The sequence below is a fragment of the Mobula birostris genome, chromosome 27 (assembly GCF_030028105.1).
Source record: "Mobula birostris isolate sMobBir1 chromosome 27, sMobBir1.hap1, whole genome shotgun sequence".
NCBI lineage: Eukaryota > Metazoa > Chordata > Chondrichthyes > Myliobatiformes > Myliobatidae > Mobula > Mobula birostris.
The window spans coordinates 27583399-27599145 of NC_092396.1; the positions used below are offsets into that span (position 1 = coordinate 27583399).

At 38.9% G+C, this 15747-nt stretch overlaps 1 protein-coding gene across 2 annotated transcripts in view; it reads right to left on the reverse strand.

Annotated features, from left to right (window-relative positions):
* vps13d (vacuolar protein sorting 13 homolog D) overlaps window positions 1-15747 on the reverse strand; it is a 316116-nt gene that overhangs the window by 185592 nt on the left and 114777 nt on the right. For both annotated transcript variants that reach the window (XM_072245256.1, XM_072245254.1), the window contains exons 25-29: window positions 8928-9135; window positions 8508-8718; window positions 3573-3744; window positions 2357-2472; window positions 1311-1523 (exon numbers count right to left, since the gene is read on the reverse strand). In XM_072245256.1, coding sequence (XP_072101357.1) covers window positions 1311-1523; window positions 2357-2472; window positions 3573-3744; window positions 8508-8718; window positions 8928-9135 — 920 coding nt within the window. The remainder of the gene's footprint in view (window positions 1-1310; window positions 1524-2356; window positions 2473-3572; window positions 3745-8507; window positions 8719-8927; window positions 9136-15747) is intronic.

A 15747-nucleotide genomic window follows, 5' to 3' on the forward strand; every position in this document is an offset into this window, starting at 1 on the left:
TATTAATAATGGATCATTTCATGGAAAATGTTACATCAATCTCATGCCAAGCTATTAATGTGCCCTCCTCACAGCGCTGACTAGAAGTGAGGTTGAATAAGAGGAAAGATCATGATATATTTTAAAGGGCCGCATAGCATTTTCAATAGGGCAAGGGGTGGAAAGTGCACCAAAGGGAGATTGCTGTCGAGATGTTACCATTCTTGAACTAGGTTTCAGTCAATGTAATATCTCAGAAAAAAGCTAATAATGTATATATAACATTTCCAGAGTAATATATATACCCTCAGATTTCTCAGTTAACCTTAACTTGCTTTCTTAAAATGAAAGACCAATTTAGGATGGAAGGGTAACTGTCCAGACTGATTTTCAAAACACAAGTGGGTGGGTCATGTCATTAGGATGTTAATCTGAATACTTATCATCTATTCCCATGATTATATCATCAATGTAATAATAATATTCATCATGATTGTGTATGCAAGTCTGAGACAAGAAAGTGAATTGCACTGTGTGGTAAAGTTATCAAAAGTACCAAGGTTCTACAGTTCTCCCCCATTTGGTTTTATTTACTTTTCTCTTCTTCATCGACCATGTGAAAAAAAGTTTTCTATTAATTTGGGTTGAGAGATGTTATTGAACTATACATGAGTTGGATGATCAGCCATGATCATACTGAATGGCGATGCAGGCTCGAAGGGCTGAATGGCCTACTCCTGCACCTATTTTCTATGTTTCTATGATCATGAAAGGGCATGACAGGGTAGACAGACATTTGCACTGGTAAAAGAATCCTGAAGGAGGGATCTTGATCAGAGTTATAAGACTAAAGAGCAGTCATTTAAAGCTGCGGAGCATTGGAACTTCTCTCAATGGGCAGTGAATCTTTGCAATCCATTACCTCATAGGATTTTGGAGGCTACATCATATAAAGATAAAGTAGATAATTTTTTGAAAGATCGGGGATACTGGCACAAAAAAGATGAGGTCTGGGGCAGATCAACCTTGATCACATAGGATGGTGGAGTGGGTTCAAGAGGCCAAGTGACCTAACTCATGCTTTTTTATTATGCATACTGTAATGTTTCCTATGAAGATGTTAACTATACTGGTTACCTTGCCAGTAAATTGTCAAAATAACTATTCTTTATTTGAGAGCATGAATAAGGAGCTGAATATTCATTCATTGGGAAGGCCATAGTTGAGCCCAATGAGATATGCACATAAATTTCAGCATGGGCCAATGACTAACCACAGATGGTGAAAGCAACAATTAACGGCAATTCTGAAACAGCTATATTGTTTGGCACCTGTAATGCAGCTCCATTTGTAGGGAGGCTTGGTTGCCACCACTCTTTGATGCATCCAAAATGCATCGAAATACATTTGTTTTGATGTTAGGGTTCCTTGCTTGTCCAGTGCTTCGTGTGTCATAAGCCATCATTGAGTGAGAGACCAGATTTACAGACTTGGTCGCATTTGAAAAACTCTCGTAAAGTAATTTTGACTTTTTGAAATCGAATCTGAAAAAGTGATAGTACAAGAAAACAGCAAAAATTATTTGAGTCCATTTTCCAAGAGATTTATGCACAGAATACTTACATATTAAGATTCTTACACTAAATCATAAAGCAGTGAAGGAAATTAATGATCCACTGATTTCATGAGGATTTGTGCAAGAGTAATCCCGCATATCACATTCTTTCACCCTCCCCCCACAGCTACTTTTTGTTAACCCAATACTTTTCCATCTTCCCTTCTGAACATGATAGCATCTACTTCTGTTTCCTCTTCCAACAGCGCATACCAAATCATTCATGTTGAAAGAGTACTCCGCATCTTCAGTATGGAAGAGCTTTCATATTATTGTTAGATACTGCCTTTACTATACAAACTCCTATATCCACAACTGTTATGAAAACTGCCTTGGAAACTTCCTATCACGATACCATCCTTCCTGTGGTGATGCTGAAACCCATGAGTCTTGAAGTTTGATTTGGTGGGAAAATCCTCTGCTACAACAACTTTCTCTACTTCGTTTCCCAATGTCCAAAGTATTTAGACATTGTACAACTTCTAAAGCATACGCTAATTTGGAATGCATGCTTTGATTCAGTCATCTGACATCTTACGTTTTTTCACAGCAGACTACATTTGATCTGAGTTTTTCCATGTACAACACCAAAGGATAAATTTCAATATACAAATTTTATATATTTTGAGTGTTCACAATAGGTAGAAGAATAATAAAAGCAGCAGAGGTTCTCAGAGTTATTCTGTAAATTGCCTGAACCAATAAGCTTAAAATAAGATGTATGTGATAGGAGAGTTGCAGACACGGAAAAGCAGTAAATACCTTGCCAGTGAAGTACTGCTTGTATTCTTGCCCTTTGATTCTAGGAGCTCCAAGCTAACATTCATCATATCGATGAGAAAGGACATGTTTGTATAAACTTCTCCACTGAGAACTGTCTGAGAAATCCAGAAGAAAATTGAAATCAAACAAATGCCTGAAAAGAAAGTACTGGAAAACTTGTTCAAACTTTTTTTTGTTGCAACAAGCATAGCCTGAATGGCACCTAAATGGTTTTATTGCACTTTTGTGTATACATTTTAAAAAAGTTTTTGGCTGAGAAAACTGCTGAACATCTGGGGCCTGAGTGCAGAAGCTGAGCAAACAAACAACAGTAAATGACTGAATACACTGGGACTAGGGTGCAGGGGATGGGAAAACTAGAAAGGTTGACTTATAAATTCAAGGAAATATGGAAATATTTTATTTAAAAAAAGGGGAGGGAGAGAAAGAGTCTGTGGAGGGCAGATGGGACCGGAAGTGACAAGGGGACAAGGCAAAATTAGAGAGACAACGGTCTTAAATACTATCTTGTAAAAATAGAATTCAACCTGTACAGGCCAGTTAGTCATAGTCATACTTTATTGATCCCGGGGGAAATTGGTTTTCGTTACAGTTGCACCATAAATAATAAATAGTAATAAAACCATAAATAGTTAAATAGTAATATAGAAATTATGCCAGGAAATAAGTCCAGATCGTTGCTCGAAGCAGTAGAACCCAATGTTTGGATGGAGAATTAAGCACCAGGCCAGATTGAAAAGGTCAAGGTTCCAGAAAGGTCAGGGTGTCGGGCCCGAGGCGAAGTACAGGCTGATTAAGATGCTGCTCCATGGTGTTTATTCGGCTCTGTGCTGAACTATGGGACTCTCTCACAGACTTCAGTTCAGAAACACTATTTGCTTGTGGTTACTGTTTGCATGATTTTTTTTCATTGCACATTAGGTGTTTGATAGTCTTCTTCATGAGTTATTTTATTCTTTTATTTTCTTATGGACATGGTGTGTTCTTTATTCTCTGCACATTGGATGTTAAGACAGTCTTTTCTCATATATATGGGGTTTGTTTTTGGGTTTCTTCATTTTGTGGCTGCTTGTTAGGAGATGAATCTCAAGGTTGTATAATGTATACATACTTTGATAATAAAATGTACTTTGAACATTTCAGCCTTTCCTACTTCCCACCTTGCATAATTTTTAATCCTGTTATTTATACTTACATGTATGCTGGGGTCCTGTAAATCAAATGGCCTCATGAACTCTTCAATAGGTTCTCCTAAATTGTTCTGTATTAATCCACGGATTAACTTGTATTTACTAAGATCCAAGGAGCAATGAACTGATGACAAACTGCCATGGATAGCCATATCAGGGACTGTATGGCTGATCTCCCTAAAACAAAAAAAAATTACAAGGAGGAACACATACAAAATGCTGAAGAAACTTTATAGGCCAGGCAGTACCTATGGAAAAAAGTATAGTCGATGCTTCGGACTGAGACCCTTCATTTTGCTGAAGGGTGTAGGCCCAAAATGACAACTATACTCTTTTCCACAGATGCTACCTGGCCTGCCAAGTTCCTCCAGCATTTTTTGTGTTGCTTGGATTTCCAGCATCTGTAGATTTTCTCTTATTTGTAATTACAAGAAAGGACAATTCAGAGAGTAAAATGTCATTTTGAGTATTTCCACGTCAGTTGTTTAGCTCAAATGGTGTTTCTCTCTAGGCCATGTGAAATTTCTTTTCAGAACTTATACCCAACTCTTCCATCTGGTATGGATAAGCAACATTCAAGAAACTTAACTCAAACAAGTCTTCAGAAAATGAAAATACCTCACTGAATCAGAACACTTTCAGCTCCAAATCACCTCAAACTCGTAATTCACATGTAGCTCTGTAATTATGTCTGTTCCTCTTTAAAGCTCTGACACGCAAACACTGCAACCCATTTGCAATATGGAGTTGAAACCAATTATTTCTTTCTCACCTCTTGAACTAAGTACAGGCGATCTTTCCCAGTTTTTGAAAATAGATGCTGTAAACCTAATTGTTGTTATATACTGTCACTACAACTGCTTTTACAGAGAACCCCTTTATTAGCAAACAAATACATACACAAAGCAGCATGATCTGCACATTAACACGTGGCCTCACCCTATCAGAGACTTCATTTGTTGTACTCATCTATCTCCCACCTTCTTTGCTGATGAAAAGCAGCTTGGCTTCTCCTTTTTTCCAGCTCTGACAGAGTCTCAGACCTGAATTGTTAATTCTGTTTGTGCTACGTGAAATGCTGAATGTTTCAGCACCAACGATTTTTTTGGATTTTAATTTACTCAGTGGATTAATTTTTAAAAATGGTGACCATGAGATTGTCATTGGTGTTACAAACTTGGAACCAAAGCACCAGAACAGATAATGGAGTGGTTGTGAAGAAAGATGTTGTTAAGCCTATATACAAAGTCAGGAAACAAAATATCAAGAATGGTGGGACTAATGTTCTCAGCTGCATATATTTCAATGCAAGGAGTATTGTAGGAAAGGTGGATGAGCTTAAGGCATGGATTGGCGGGTAGATTTATGACATTGAGTCATTAGTGAGATTTGGTTGCTGGAGGGGCAGGAAAGGCAGCTCAATGTTGTTTTAGACATGGAGCAGGAGCAATTACAGGGGGAGGGTAGCATTATGTGTCAGGGAAAATGTCACAGCAGTGCTCAGTCAGGACTGGAGAGTTTGACTAGTGAAGCTTTGTGGGTTGAACTGAGGAATTAGAAGGGTATAACTATGTTAATGGGATTATATTACAGACCACCCGACAGTCTGTGGGACTTAGAGGAGCAAATTTATAGAGATCACAGATTGTTGCAGGAAACACAAGGTTGTGATAGTAGGTGATTTTAACTTTCCATATTTTGACCGAGATTTCCATACAGTAAAAGGTTGGATGGGATAGCTTGTCAAATGTGTTCAGAAGTTTCCTTAATCAGTACCAACTAAGACCCAGCTAGACAGGGTGCAATAATAGAGCTCCTTTTAGGGAATTAGACAGGGCAGGTGATAGAAGTTTGTGTGGGGGAATACTTTGCATCTATTGATCATAATGTCATTAGTTTCAAGGTTATTATGGAAAAGGATAGGTCTGGTCATTGGGTTGAGATTTCAAATTGGAGAAAGGCCATTTTTGTTGGTACCAGAAAGGATATGGCAAATGTGGATTGGGACACATTCTGGTAAGAGGGAGGCCTTCAAGAGAAATTCTGAAGGTACAGAATTTGTATGTTTCTGTCAGAATAATAGGCAAGGATAACAGGTTTAAGGAACCTTAGATTTGGAGAGATATTGAGGCCCTGGTTAAGAAAAAGGTGAATAGCAGGTATAGGCAAGTAGGAACAAATAGAGTACCTGAGGATTATAAAAAATGCAAGAGAACACACAAGAAGGAAATCAGGAGGGCTAAAAGACATGAGATTGCTCTAGCAGACATGGTGAAGGAAAATCCTAAAGATTTCTACAAATATATTAAGAGCAAAAGGATAGCAATGGACAAAATTGGTCCTCTGGAAGATCAGAGTGGTAACTATGTGTGGAGTCAGAAGTGATGGGGGAAGATCTTAAATGGATTTTTCACAACTGTATTTACTTGGGAGATGGATACAGTCTATAGAAGTAGGGCAATGCAGTAGCGAGGTGTTTGCTTTCGTGGATAAATTCCCAGGGCCTGACAATGTGCTCCTTTGGACCTTGTGGGAGGTTAGTGCAGAAACTGCAGGGGTCCTAGCAGACATAGTTAAAACATCCTTAACCATGCTGAGGTGCCAGAGGATGGGAGGTTGGCTCATGTTGTTCCATTGTTTTAGAAAGTCTCTCAGGAAATTATAGACTGGTGAGTCTGACACCAATAATGGGAAAGTTTTTGTAAGGGACCAGATATATAATTATTTGGATAGACAGACTGATTAGGGATAATCAACATGACTTTGTCAGTGATAAATCATGACTAACCAATCTCATACAGTTTTTTGAGGAAGTTAACAGGAAAGTTGATGAAGGCAAAGCAATGGATATAGTCTACATGGACTTTAGCAAGGCCTTTGACAAGATCCTACATGGAAGGTTGGTCAAGAAGGTGCAATTGCTTGGCATTCAAGATGAGGTCATAAATTAGACTAAACATTGGCTTCGCGAAATAAGGCAGAGAGTGGTTGTTGATGGTTGCCCCTTTGTGACTGGAAGCCTGTGACTAGTAGAGTGCTACAGGGATCAGTGCTGGGTCTGTTGTTAGTTGTTCTCTACATCAACGATCTCGATGCTAATATGGTAAACTGTATCAGCAAATTTGTGGATGACACCAAGACTGGATATATAGTAAACAGCGAGGAAGACTATCAAAGCTTCCAACTGTAAAGGGCTGAAAAATGGCAGATGAAATATAATGAAGTGTAAGGTGTTGTACTTTGGGAGGACCAACCAAGCTATAGTGAGCTAACACAGTGAGCAGCAGCGCACTGTGGAGTGCGGTAGAACAGAGGGATTCGGGAATACAGATCCATAATTGCTTGAAAGTGGTGTCACAGTTAGATAAAGAGGTAAATAAAGTATTTGGCACATTGGCCTTCGTAAATTAATGTTTTGACTTCAAGAGTTGGGATGTTATGTTCAAATTGTATAAGATGCTGGTAGGGTATAATTTGGAGTATTGGGTGCAGTTTTGGAAGACGTCATCATCATCATCATCATCAGGTGCCATGCCCAGTTTGAGCTTTGACTGCCATGGCCCACACTCTCCTGTTTTGGGTCAAGTGGATCAATTCATTGGTATTCATTTCCAGTTCTCTGGCTGCTGTCTCCATCATCATTTGTCTTTGCCTTCCTCTTGCTTTCTTCCCTTCAATCTTTCCCATAATTACTGTGCATTCTAACTCCTCTTTCCTAATCACATGTCCAATGAAGTTACATTGCTTTTTCATGATCTCATACATTATTTCTCTTTTTGTGTTTGCTCTGTTCATGACATCCTCGTTAGATATTCGTTTCATCCATAATATTCTTTGCATCCTCCTCAAAAACCACATCTCTGCTGCTTCAATTCGTTTCATGTTACTAGATATTGTCCAACAATCTGAGCCATATAACATAACTAGATAAACGTAACATTTCAGTACTCTGAGGTGGGTTGTCATGCCTAGTTTTGTGTAGGAAGATGTAAATAAGATAAGGTTGAATAGATTAGGATTCCCTAGAATGTAGAAGATTGAGGGAAGATTTGATAGAAGTATACAAAATTAAGAGGGGTATAGATAGGGTAAATGTTAGCAGGTTTTTTCCACTGAGTTGCTTGAGACTACAACTAGAGGTCATGGGTTAAGGGTGGAAGGTGAAATGTTTACAGGGAACATGAGGGGGAACTTCTTCACTCAGAGACTGATGAGAGTGTGGAATGAGCTGAGTGGTGGATGCGGGGTCAATTTCAAAATCTAAGAGAAATCTGGATAGGTACAGTACTGTGCAAGTCAGGCAAATGTAAAAAAATTCTGTAAAGCGAAGACATTCTCAAAAATAATCAAATGCAAAGTTTCTAAATATTAAAAACTGTAAAGAACAGTAAACATTAAAAATCTAAATGAGATCAATATTTGGTGTGAACATCCTTTGCCTTTAAAACTGCATCAATTCTCCTAAGTACACTGTCCTGCAGTTTTATAAGAAAATCAGGTAGTAGCTTGTTCCAAGCACCTTGGAGAACTTGCCACCGTTTTCTGCTGACTTTGGCTATCTCACTTGCTTCTGTCGTTCCAGGTAATCCCAGATAGCCTCGATGATGTTGAGATCAGGGCTCTATAACCCCAAAGTTACAAAGTCAAGCAATGAAGTAGGATATCATTCATCCAAACTGACTTAACTTCTGGTAAACACAAGAAATTCTGCTGATGCTGGAAATCCAAAGCAACACACACAAAATGCTGGAGAAACTCAGCAGGTCAGGCAGCATCTATGGAAATGAATAAGCAGTACACCCTTCAGACCAAGACTCTTCATCAGGATTGGAAAGGAAGGGTGAAGATACCAAAATGAAAAAGTGGAGGGAGAGGAAGAAGGAAAAGCTAGAAGGGTTTATATATATACCATATTAAGTGGGGAAAAAAGAAAAACCTACTTATCCAGGTTCCGTTCAACTTGTAGTTTTAGACAGCATCGTTCTTTCAGCAGATTCCCATCAACATGTCTGACGACGTAAGATGGGAAAAGAAGGTCTGATCCACAGTTCTCAGGCCTTCCAGCACGGTCTCTGGGGTGTCTCTCAGCAGTGAAGATATCCATGTCTTGTAGGTCAACTACAATGCAGTCCAACAGGCAGATATGATCTCCTATGAAAGGTAAAGATGAAATCTCAAAATATTGACAAATTATTTCAAGTTTGTTTACCAAGTAACAGGAGGAAATACTCCCAAAATTTATTTCCTTACATACTAAAGTCGATCATCTACCCCTTTTGCATGTCTTATGTTATTCCCAGTCAGCTTTCCAAAATTAAGATAAATCACCTGTCATAATTTTTAAGAGCTTATTTCATTACCCTTGGATTCCTTTAGCTCCACAACTTGTGGCTGTTCATGTTGTCCTTCCTGCGTTTTCCATTTTGCGCCAGCCTCAGATACATTATGTGGCTTGTTAAGGTGAGCTTTACCGGAGGAGCTGGCACCAGAGCTAAATTTGTCGGGTCTACAAGGAATGGTTGTCTTCTCACGGTATATTTCTTCACACAGGTTTGAATTCTCAGAATCCTGGTGTAAAAGAGACAAAATTTTGAGGAAGCAACAACAAAGATAAAAATGAAATCTAAACACTTAAGTTTCACAGATGTTTAAAATATGTAAACTATTCAAAAACACAATGCAAATTAATAGCTGACTTAACAGTCTGACATCATTCCAAATTTGGATTCTCTCCCATTATCAATCACGTTAGTGGTATCTACTATATCTTTGCATCTTCCATAAGCAGTTAAGAGAATTCAATTGTTTCCTAAGCCAGATCAAAACTTTCCTGAGAGGAGCTAACTATATATCTGAAACTACATGGAATACTTATCAACTCAATCAAATAATTCCTAGGGCCAGAGAGATCAGGGCTCCCAGGATGATAAAAGATTTTAAATGTTCATAAAAAATATTAGGTAGTGCACTTTCATGTGCCTGGTTACAATACACCAGAAAGGCTATTTGGATGAATACTCAGCATCCCTTCAAAGCTGGAAATACAAAATGGAAAAAAAGATTATTGGATTACATATTTTAAACTTCAGCTGTGTTTATTAAGCAAAAAGATTCACATAATGTATAGAGTACAAATGCAGATCACTCCTAGTGTAGACAATGCATACTTACTACTTTACGTGGAGATAAAAGAAACTGCAGATACTGGAATCTGGAGTAAAAAAAAACAAGATGCCAGAAGAACTCAGCGGGTCAGGGAAATGTGAAAAACCAAGGAAGGATATGTGGCTCTGAAAGCGAGTCTGGGTGACTGTGTGGTTGAAGAGGAGGAAAGCACAAGAAGGGTCTTGACATGAAAAGTTGACTATTTATTTCCCTCCACAGATACTGCCTGACCTACTGAACTTCTTCAGCATCTTGTTTTATGCTTAAATTTTTATACATTGGTTATCACATTTCAAGTAGACCTAGAGCAAAAAGCACTCTAACCTTCTGGAATGGACGATAAATTCTTCAACTTCATGAAATATGCTCTGTCATCATTTCCTGTTATCATGCTTACCTCACTTTCTTACCTGTTTTCTTTTAGATGCCTTGCTAATAGTCAGTACTCATCTTTATCACCTGATCTGTCTTACTCCTCACTCCTCCCACTTCCCTTTCCCTTAACTCTCACCTTTCTGAGTCCCTGCTTTGTGAACTGAAAACTCTCCACTCTTCTCCTGGTTCTGAGGAAGGATTGCTGACAGGTTTCATTTTCCACAGATGCTGCTTGAATGCCAAGTTCCTTCAGCATTTCTGTTTTTGTTGCAAAATACTGCAAATGCCATTCTATTGCCTACTGAGACATGGCACGAAATAGGCTCTCCCAGCCCTTTGAGCCATGTCACCCAGCAATCCCACAATTTAATCCTAGCCTAATCATGGAACTATTTACAATAACCAATTAACCTACCAACTGGTACATCTTTGGACGGTGGGAGGACACTGAAACCCTCGCAGTCACGGGGCGAACGTACAATCTCCTTACAGGCAGTGGCGGGAATTGAATTAGGGTTGTTGGTACTGTAAAACGTTGTGCTAACTGCTACACTACCATGCCATCCATGCTGGAAATCTTAAAACAGAAAATATTGGAAGATTGGCCCAAGTGTGCCCAGCACTTTCAATTTATAGTTCTTTCCAAGCAGAGTTCTATTTTCACTTTTGCGCTGGTTGCAAAAGTGGCAGCAGAAGGATGTAGTAACCTAACCCAAGTTATAGCATGAAGATACTTCATAATGTTTCACACCTATATATTAAATTAGTCTATAAGTATCTAGAGACACCTTATAAATTTTTGAAAATGTAGGTTAACTTATTTAAACAAAATTACCACATGGATATTCCAAAAGAGCACTTTTAACACATTCAGAAGTTTCTCTTGGCTGTGATAGCTGCATTTACGGGTAGATAAAATGAGCAAAGTTTTGCTGTAGCAACAATGCTTTCTGAGGTTGGCAGTGAATGACTGCAGAAGCACATTTTAGCAGCTTTTTTTACTGAATGAATGTTACTGGTAATTTTGCTTTAATTGTGCTTGTATACATTTGAAGAAATTTGTGTAAGAGCAGAGTTACAACTAGTGAAACATCAGCATCAAATTAGAAAATGATAAATTGTTAAACCTAAAAAGTGAAATTCAGAGGAATCCAGGCGGGGGCATTATTATTGACCATTTTGCTCGTCATAGTCCATTATCCTGCTAATTCTATCAGGCTCACGAATGCCAAAACAGTATTTGTGCATGGCAGTAAGGTGAACACAGCACTCATTACACAAACCCCTTGTATGAACCATTGTTCAAGGATTTAAAAAAAAGTCATGCTGCAAGCCAATCCTTCCTGCTATAAATTGATGATTAAAGCACAAATAACATTCTCAAATTACTGTGTCTATGAGAAACATGGTGCTTCGCTAGTTAGTTTCTGAATATGAGACCGTCCCTTAGTTTCAGACCACTCATTTTGATATGGCAAAATATTTTGCCTTTTTTCACATTTGAGAATACCTGGGTTTTGTGTGATTGTGGTGATTACAGGTATTAATGCATTTCTGCAGCCAGTGGAATTCTTCAGCAGATTAATGTGAATTTATTTTTAAACCATCACATTGCTTCGAACTATTAGTGAATTGATGATATGTCATTGAGTTCATTCAGTTGCAGGAAAGCCATAATTCTATCTCAAGCGAGTCAAATATATTATGGCATTTTGTTCTGACAGCAGAGAGCTGGGTTATTTGCCATCATCTCAACATACAATGAATAGAAAATGAAAGAACAATGGCAAGATAAACTAAACTAGCAAATTTATAGTTCAAGTCTTAAGTTGCTTCCTTGAAGTGGTGGCTTCGAAGCACTTATAAGACCACGTTAAAGAAGAATGATAAAGAAAATTCCATTTTGCCCATTGAGTCTGCTCCACCATTCTATCACGGCTGATTTATTATCCCTTGCTACCTATTCTCCTGCCTTCTCCCCATAATGCTTGATACCCTGCTCAATCAAGAACCCATCAACCTCCACCTTAAATACACTCAATGACTTGACCTGTCAGCTGTCTGTGGCAATGAATTCTACAGGTTCATCACCCTCGAACTAAAGAAAAATTTCCACACCCCTGTTCCAAATGGATGTTCCTCTATTCTTAGGCTGTGTCCTCTGGTCCTGGACTTACCCACTATAGGAAACATCCTCTACACATCCACTCTATCTCGGCCATTCACCATTCAATTGGTTTCAATGAGATCCCTCCCTATTCTTCTAAACTCCAGAGAGTACAAGCCCAGAGCCATCAAACATGGCTTATTAGTTAATACTTTCATTCTGGAGATCATTCTCATGAACCTTCACTTGACCCTCTCCAATGCTAGCATTTCTTTTCTTTTCTTAGATAAGGGGCTCAAAACTGCTCACAACCCTCCAAGAGCAGTTTGACCAATGCCTTAAAAAGCCTCAGCATTACTTCCTTGCTTTTGTACTTCAGTCCTCTTGAAATGAAGGTCTAATGTTGCATTTGCCTCCCTACCACTGACTCAACCTGCAAGTTATCCTTTAAGGAATCCTGTATGAAGACTCCTTTGCACTTCTGATTTTTTAATTTTCTCCCCATTTAGAAAATAGTCCACACTTTTATTCCTTCTACCAAAGTACATGACCATCAACACTCTTACACTTCTGCTGCTTCTTTGTCATTCTCCCAATCTGTCCCAAGTCTTTCTGCAGATAACCTGCTTCCTCTACACTACCTGACCTTTCATCTATCTTCATATCCTTCACAAATCTGGCCCCAAATACATCAATTCCATTAACAAAATCATTGACAAATGACATGAAAAGAAGAGGTCCCAACACTGACTCCTGCGACATATCACGAATCACCAGCAGCCAACCAGAAAAGGCCCTGTTTATTCCAACTCTTTGCCTACTGCCAATCAGCTAATCTTTTATCCATGCTAGTATCTTTCCTGTAATACCTTGGGCTCTTATCTTGTTAAGCAGTCTCATGTGCAGCACCTTGTTAAAAGCCTTCTGAAATCCTTAATAATAAACTAACACCTTTCTAACCGCAAAAGCCAGGATAACTGGTCTATAATTTCCTTTATCCTCCCTCCCTCCCTTCTTAAATGGTGGAGTGGCATTTGTGATTTTCCAGTCCCAGACATCCCACCCTGCAAAAACTCATATCAGGGAGGTAGCACCATCAATTTGCGGGAGACTTCCAGGAGAGGTGGGATGTCTGCAATAGCGTAGCTCCTTAGCAGCTGGCCAACTAGTTTAAATAACATTATCTATGCTAATGAACGAATGACACCTGTTAAACTCACCTCAACACGTCTTTTACAGTCTTAACCCACCATGGGCAATAGAAAAGTCACTGTTGCAAACAGTGCAGCGAGCAACACTGTCATTATTTTGACCCCTATAAGGCAGGGGTACACTTCAGTGTAGTCTGGGGTGACATATGCTTTATATATTTTTTTGGAACACTCTACCACTCTGACTTTTTTTGGAACTCCCTCGCTCTCTCGCTCGTGGTTGCTCTCACTCACGCTAGCTCTCTTGTGCTTGCTTTCTCGCTCTCTTGCGCGCGCTTGCTTTCTCACTCTCGCACTTGCTTTCTCGCTGTCGTTCTCTCTCGCACTTGCTTTCTCGCTCTCACTCTCTCGCGCTTGCTTTCTCGCTCTTGCTCTCGCTCTCTCGCTTGCTTTCTCACTCTTGCTCTCACTCTCTCGCGCTTGCTTTCTCGCTCTCACTCTCTCGCACATGCTTTCTCGCTCTCACTCTCTCTCGCACTTGTTTTCTCGCTCTCTCATGGTCGTTCTCACTCACGCTTGCTTTCTTGCTCCTGTGTTCGCTCTCTCGCACGCGTTCTCTCATGCTCGCTCTCAAAAAAATCAATTTCCGGGACATTGTATATAATTTGCGGGCATCAGGGAGCCACTATTAATTTGCAGGAGACTCCCAGAACTTCCGGGAGAGGTGGGATGTCTGCAGTCCTCTGGAACCATTCCAGAATCTAGTGATTCTTGAAAGATCATTACTAATGCCTCCACAATCTCTCCAGCTACCTCTTTCAGAACCCTGGGGTGTAGTCCACCTGACTCAGGTGACCTACCTATCTTCAGACTTTTCAGCTTCCTAAGCACCTTCTCCTTAGTAACACAGCAAAGGCACTCACTTCTGCCCCCAACACTTGAATTTCTGGCAAAATGGCTCATGTCTTTGACAGTGAAGACTGATACAAAATACTTAAGTTTGTCCCACATTACTACCATTCCAGCGTCATTTTCCAGCAGTCCGATATCCTCTTGTCTCTCTTTTACTCTTCATATATCTGAAAAAACCTTACCTTCTTTTATATTGTTAGCTAGTTTACCTTTGTATTTCATCTTTTCTCTCTTAATGGATTTTTAGTTTCCTTCCATTGGTTTCTAAAAGCTTCCCAATTCTCTACCTTCCCACTATTTCAGGTGAGTTGCTAAATTTATTACATGAAAAGAATTAAATAAACAGGTTTTTGTACCATTTAGAAAAGTCTCTTCTAATGCGTTTCTGCTACTAGAAGAGATATTCTAAGATAGTTATTTGTGTACAAATTTAAAAATAAACAGTGAGAAAAAAAGTACAAAGATAAAAATTTCATCAAGCATTCTTACAAAAGCAGTACTTTGAACACCCATCCACTGCTGCGCAGCAAAATGGTGCATGCCTATTAGAAAAAAACTGGCATTTTCACTGCAATCCAATACTTTCAATCATTTTTTCAGGCAGGTTGAACAAGGCAACATTCTCCTGTGCTGCAATGAATGATAGACAATAAATTTGCAATTTGTTGTTTTTGTCCTAATACAATTTATTCAAAGAATAATGAATTCTATGTGCCTCATTTTGGGAAACTTTCCACTGACCAAATAACAGCAAAAAGAAAATGGTTTTATTTGGGCAGGTAATTCATTATATATGTAAAAATGAAATGTAGCCAGTTTCAGAATCAACTGGGCAGAAGTAATTATGTAGCTTCAGAAAGTACATGTGAGATTCATGTTACAATAGAGATTTATCTGCTCAACTGCATGTCTAACAAAGAATAATACTATTTCCTAATGTGTGTCAGTGTTGTATGCTTGCTCACACTGGTATGGCTTTTCTGTACCGTAGGGCTTTTATTTGAATTTTTTTTCCCACAAAAGTTAATGTCTACTGGATAATAGGATATTTAGGGAAATTCTTATTATAATGTAATTAATTCCATTTAAATTTGCTCATCACCCCGAAATTTGTCTTTATATAACATTTTTAATATTGCAATACAGCTCAAAGAAGTAGGTATAGACAAGCATCTAGATAGAGAAAGCAGAGAGGGAGGTGAAGAAATCCAGACAAAATTCAAACGCTTTGTCAGCTGTAGTCCAGGCCAGCAATGATTCAACAATTAAAACTGAGAGTACACAAGATCAGAGTTGGAAGAAGGCAGATGTACCTCAAATTATGGGTGAACAGAATTTGATGTGAAGTGGTCGGTAGTGAGCAGAATTTTCAATGACTTCAAGTTTACAGAGGGCAGAAAGTTGGATGTGAACTAGAACTTTCATAATCTAGAAGTAGCAAAGACAGGGATGAGAATTTTAGCAGAAGGT